Raw genomic sequence first — 6,000 nt, 5'->3', positions numbered from 1 at the left:
AGGAGCAGGAAAGCTGGAGCAAAGTGCTTAGTAGAAATGAGGTCAGAGAGGTGGATGTGAGGAGGGACTTGAGATGCTAGCTAGCATAAGGTTTTTAGGTCACAGAAAGGAATCTGGCTAAGAAAACTAGGAGCTAATGATTTTGGCTTGCTCCTAGGTCTACAGAGAAACTCTTAAATGTTAAAAGCACGTTCAGGTCACATTACAGGTTTGTTGTACCAACAAATCTCACGTTATGTCTACACTTATTTTACCACCTTTAGAACAGGTGAAAACAGGTGAAAATGTATAGCTCCTGGAATGGGAAAATATGTGCAAAAAGTTAAATACCCAAGGCTAAACGCCTAAATTACAATTTTAATTCACCAGCTGGTATCTTAAATATTAATAAGTCTCCTCTGTTTTCTTACTTACAGGTTGGATCAGTATCTTTTTCCAGCTTCCTTGTCTCTAGTATCTTAGTTTCCCTTAACATCTTAGTCCAGATAATATTTTCCAATAGTATTTCCTACTCATGGCTTAATCTGTCAATACCAGTAACACATTTTATTGTGTTGCAGAGGTCAGAATTCTGCCCAGCCAATAATATGGAAATTATGTATCAGATGGAGACCAAAACAACAAAACTGCTTTGCCTCCATTAGCTGCATTCAGTAAAATGAGTGTTTTACTATCTAAATGAACAATTTTGTTTTCTTGGTGAGGACACAGCAGAATAGTAGTAACACAAGTCTGTAATGCCTTCACTTAATATTTCGAGAATATGACAGGAATGTGTTAAGTAAATTTCATTTTATAAAATAGTAACATTGTTAAGGAAAGGAGTAGAGGTGTGGGGAACGAGATTCTGGAAAGGGGAATGAACCATTGGCGTTAGTTTCCCCAAATTGTACCCCCGTAAAAAAGAGATGGAAGGGTTCTGCATTTCAAATCTGAAAATCTTCAAATTTTCTTGTAAACTAGTTTCGAATACACAACAGAATAACACACTTTGACAGCAGGTTCAGGTAAACTACTTTCACTCAAATTCAGGTGGAAGTGGCTGCCTCCAATTCCACACGTTACAACCCATCTACTGGTAGATTCAGAATGGGGTCAGTCTCAGGGGCTCCTATGCACCGAGCGCCAGAGTTCAGTTCCATTTTAAGTTGGCACTACTTATACGGACGGCTGCTCAAATCTGCACACCCTGATACAGACCCATAATATATCAAGAAGCCAGGAGAGCTGTAGAGATGGCAGTTAAAAAGCAAAAGCGGCCCCCCCCCCCGTTTTTTCCAGGTCTCTTAGAAGCAGCGAAACTAAGCCCTCATTGTCATGCAGGTGGTGGCCAATCAACTAATCTGCGACAGTCCGCACGGCTAGGATCGTGGGTAAAGCTGATATGCCTGTATCAATTCTACAACCTGCCGCGCACCCCAGAAGAGGGTTCGCTGACGACGGGTCAGGACAAAGGAAAAGTTTCTGTCAAAGTTCCGGAAGACAGGGGCTGCGTGGGGAGCAGTTTCAGATCATATTTAACCCCATTCGCGGAAGGGGCCGACCCTGCTCTTCGGTCGCCGGTGGGCAAAGGAAATGCGAGAGGGAAGTTTTTCCACAGGACATCGGCCGCCTTGTCCCCGAGAGGCGCGAGGTGCGCAGCGCCATCAGTCGAAGGCTCGGTCTCTGCCGGTCTCGCTCCACCCCAGAGGCGGCCTACCCCGGCGTGCGGTGGAGGACGAGCGAGCTCCGCTGGCGCGCGCGCCGCCTCCCGTACTGGCCCTGCGCTGGGGCCGCTCTCCACTCGCAGCAGTCCCAGGTGGGTTTGGGAACCCAGCTTTGGAGGCCTCACCGCCGTGTCGGAGTGGGCCCCGCAGCTTCCGCCTTCACTTCCCCACGCGCTGGCGCCATGGAGACGGTCACGAGTGGCCGGCGGCTCCTGCGCCCACCAATGGGAGCGCACGTCGCAGAGAGACGCGGACGTCGCTCTTCCAAGATGGCGGCGCGTCCGTCGCGAGCAGCCGGGCCGGGGGGAAGCCAGCGAAGCCGAGTAAAGCCGCCGCCCGGGAGAAGACTGAAGGAGCTGTTCCGGCCGTTGGCGGCGGCTCGGGCAGTTTTCGTTGCTGCTACGGCTGTTGCCATGCGGCGAGGCTAGGGAGGAGCTCGCTTCCCCGGGGTGTAATAATGTTAACAGAGGTAAGCGGCGACGGCGGCCAGTGTTTACCTGTGAAATGGGGAAGGGGCCGGCGCCAGCTCTTCCGAGAACATCATTTCTCCCGCCCGCGGGCTTGACCCTCTGTAGAAGGCCCCTGGGCCGGAGGAGGAGCGGGGATCCTACAAGTGCCCCCTGAATAGGAGCTGTGCTGACTCAACAGAGTCCCACCACCTCCAGCTGCTGTGCCTCCTCTTTCGCAGTTGCCACTTGCCTGTCGCCCGTGGCACTGGTCACCCTCCTGCTGTCGCTACCTAACTCATCGCTTCCTTCGTGGTGTCCCCTTACACGCTGCTCTGTGGCAGCGTTGGTCTCTGCGTTGCTGCTAGTTCCAGTTCCCCTACGGTTTGCCCGAGAGCTCCCTTCCTCCGGTCCCTGGCCTCCAGGGCCCTCCACTTCCAAGCTCGGTCAGCATCCTGGGTTTGTCACTCGGCCAGACCGGTTTTTACCCACCCCCTACTTTGCTTACTTAGTGAAGTGGACCTTCTTTCTCAAGCGACACTTGAATAGCCCGGTTATATCACCGTCCTCCCTCCCCCCTCACACCCTGTCACCTTTTTAAGTCGTAGGAATCGGGAAGTTCAGTTTAGCACCTACATACACTCTTGATTTGCGTAAGGCTCCCTTGGTACCCTTTGTGGAACAGTTTTGTTTTGTTTTGTTTTGTTTTAAACTTGGACCTGAAATGGAAGTAGGGCAGCTATGACTAGCCAATCAGTTTCCCTTTTCTAGTGCTTCATGTCCATTGCAAAAAAAAAAAAAAGCAGAGTTTTTGAAGAAGTAGAGTTTGCCTTTACTAGCAGTACTTTAAGGGGAAGAACTAAATTGGTCTCATTAGATACTTGACCCAAGTTAACACAGTTATGTGTACTGGTATATGCTCGTGTAGGCGTCACTGAAGAGAAATTCTGCAGCTTGTGGATTTGAGGAAATATCTTAGAAGCTACTCGCTTGAAGTCCTTTGAAGGTTCAGATGTCAGCTGTCAGGGACTAGTTTGGGTTATCTTTGTGGGCCGAGTTAAGGATAGGAAACAGTTTTAATGGGCAACAGGGAGTATTCCTACCTGGGCCAAAAGAAAATAAAAACGTTTGTAGATGAGTGGCTTTTGTTGTGTTAAAAAGTGATAAAAAAGGATTTACTTGCCTTTCCAATTTGTTGAACCTCTGAGGAAGTTCACATTTTGGTATTTGCTCTTGATCTGCACACAGAGCTTTGGAATATGATTGATCTGGTAAATACTGGTTGGTATTAATTCATGAAATCCTTATTTCTTGTAGTTTGTAGTTCACTTAATATTTCTAAATCCCACATATTTTTCATTCCTGGAGTTTATTTAATTTTTGGAAATTATGATGTGTCGTAAGTTTCTGTTGTCATTAGCAGTATTTGGTTAAAAAAGAAGTCCTAAGTAGCAGAAGTTCTATTATTACCTTCAGTATGATATTTTGGTGAGAATAATTAGCCTTACAATAAGTTTCAGTCGAGTCTTTAATGTCTGATATTTTATGACATGATCTTCTGATGAAACTTGGCTTAGGTTAGCATGGTTTAAAGGGTTCTAATGTTATCACATGAGCTCAGTGTCTGCTACTAAAATGCTAGTGTCTTGATTTGGCAGGACTGTACCTTTTAAGCCTCTGTATTGTAAAGTGGTTTTGTGTTTCAGTGAAATATTTTAAACAGTACATCATTGATGGTAGTAAGATGTACTTTAGTGCTTTGTGTGTGTTGATTGGTGCACAGCTTGTAGTGGCTGAGCCAGGTTTCCCACCTTGGCAGTCAGTCCTTGCCGAGTCCATTCTGTTAACTACTACAGTGGATTGCCTTCCCGAAGGAAGGCCCAGATTAAATGGGACTTGGATTTTATCTTTGGTTTTTAGTAGTTATTTTATAGATGAGAAAACTGAAGCCCAGAGACTTCAAGGGTCTCTGTCCAAATGTCTAAGGCCAGCATTTATTAGTGGCAAATGTGAAACTTGAATCCCATCTCCTGACCTAGTATTTCTGACTGTATAGCTTTCAGTGAGTAATTTTCACCTCTCTTAATAGATTTTATAATACACTACTTTTGCCCAAATACTGTCAGTAGATAAACAGAAATATTACGTGAGAAAGACTTTTTGTTTTACCTTTAGCCTTTAGTTTTTAAGACTCAGAAATAGTCTGTTTGGAAATACATTAGATATAAAATTTTACTCAGTATTGGTTACTAAAAAATTAGTAGTGTGGGACTCCGTTTTACTGCTTCTCTTTGTTACAACATAGATCAGGAGATATTAGAGGAAGTGATTTAATTCATGTTAAACTTTAAAATACATAATGATGAACTATGTGCAAAAGAATCTATTGTTCAATGAGCAGACTTTATGCTCCAGAAAGTGGTGAGTGGTACTGTCTGCTTGGTTTTTTGATATCTCAGCATTGAGATGGGAGATACAGTCTTCAATAGCCAGATGAGAAGACTGAGAGTTAAAGTAGTTGGCTTAAAATTATGTAACAGGTGGAACCAAGAGTCACACCTATGTCCTTTTATTTCAGATTGTGTGCTGTTTTTGTGACTCAGTATGGAATAAATGCATCATTAATTTTCTTTTGTAGCTGATAATCATCAGTAAAGTATTTTGAGGTTTACCTTTTTTTTTTTTTTTTTAACCAGGATGAGGATGCCAGGTATATAGATACATAATAGTAACAGTAGTGATAAATATTCATATGAAACTTCAGTTTTGCATTTTGTCAAAATAGATCTTTGAAACCTTTCAGAACCTATGCCAGTGGCCAATTAAGGGCCATCTCAAGTTAATGGAAAAAATTACCTAGTTGAGCAAATTGATATGTATGTTGAACTTTGAAACCTGTGATGGTAGATTAGCGTGAATTGAAAGTACAGCCCCAGTATGTCCTCTTGCATTTTTTTTTTTTTTAAGATTTTATTTAGTTATTTGACCAGTTATTTTGATCACAAGTCCGCAGAGAGGCAGGCAGAGAGGGGGAAGCAGGTTCCCCACCGAGCAGAGAGCCTGATGCAGGGCTAGATCCCAGGACCCTGAGATCATGACCTGAGCCAAAGGCAGAGCCACCCAGGTGCCCCTTGCCTTTTTTTTTTTTTTTTTGGTTTGTTTCCCTAAAGGGAGGTTAACATAGTTTTCGATTTAAACTTTTTGGCTTCAATTTGTATTATATTCATTATCAGTACAAATGACATATTTAGAAGACTTGCTAGCGATATTTGTGTGTCTTTTGCATTTTCCAAATAAGTATGACTGGTTTGTCTGTTTTAAATGTCTAGTTAATCTTTTTCCCCTTCTACTGTCTTTGCCCCTGTTAGGACTTCTGCTATTTTTTTTTTTTTTAAGATTTAATTTATTTATTTGACAGAGATCACAAGTAGGCAGAGAGGCAGGTGGGATGGTTGTGGGGGGGGGCAGGCTCCCTGCAGAGCAGAGAGCCCAATGCCGGGCTCGATGCGGTGCTTGATGCAGGGCTCCATCCCAGGACCCTGAGATCATGACCTGAGTGGAAGGCAGAGGCTTAACCCACTGAACCACCCAGGCGCCCCAGGATTTCTTACTCTTAATGTTACTCCTATTTGTCATAGTGTACTTGAAAATTATTTGTTTAATACCTATTTGCCCTCTACTCCTCTCTTTTAAAAAAGAAGCATAAATTTACATATATCAGAATTAGGGTATGGGATGTTTACTTGAGGATTTGTTTCAGTTAATCTGAATTTTCATAGGATTAGAATGTAATGAAATACATTAGGATATAAAGAGGTATTTAACAAAGAATTGTCATTAACTACATT

The 6,000-nt window shown here is 43.6% G+C and overlaps 1 protein-coding gene across 3 annotated transcripts in view; it reads left to right on the top strand.

The window, feature by feature from the left end:
• The first annotated feature begins 1,330 nt into the window (after positions 1–1,330).
• SNX13 (sorting nexin 13) overlaps positions 1,331–6,000 on the top strand; it is a 128,623-nt gene continuing 123,953 nt past the window's right edge. Inside the window, exon 1 of one of the 3 annotated variants that reach the window (XR_009352863.1) lies at positions 1,331–2,175. Coding sequence is in view for 2 of the 3 variants with exons in the window: in XM_059171289.1 (XP_059027272.1) it covers positions 1,576–2,175 (600 nt within the window). In the remaining variant the exon portion in view is untranslated. The remainder of the gene's footprint in view (positions 2,176–6,000) is intronic. The other 2 variants (XM_059171289.1, XM_059171291.1) reach the window with 2 other exon arrangements.

Source organism: Mustela lutreola, chromosome 4, assembly GCF_030435805.1.
Source record: "Mustela lutreola isolate mMusLut2 chromosome 4, mMusLut2.pri, whole genome shotgun sequence".
Classification (NCBI taxonomy): domain Eukaryota; kingdom Metazoa; phylum Chordata; class Mammalia; order Carnivora; family Mustelidae; genus Mustela; species Mustela lutreola.
This window is presented reverse-complemented; position numbering and strand designations above follow the sequence as displayed.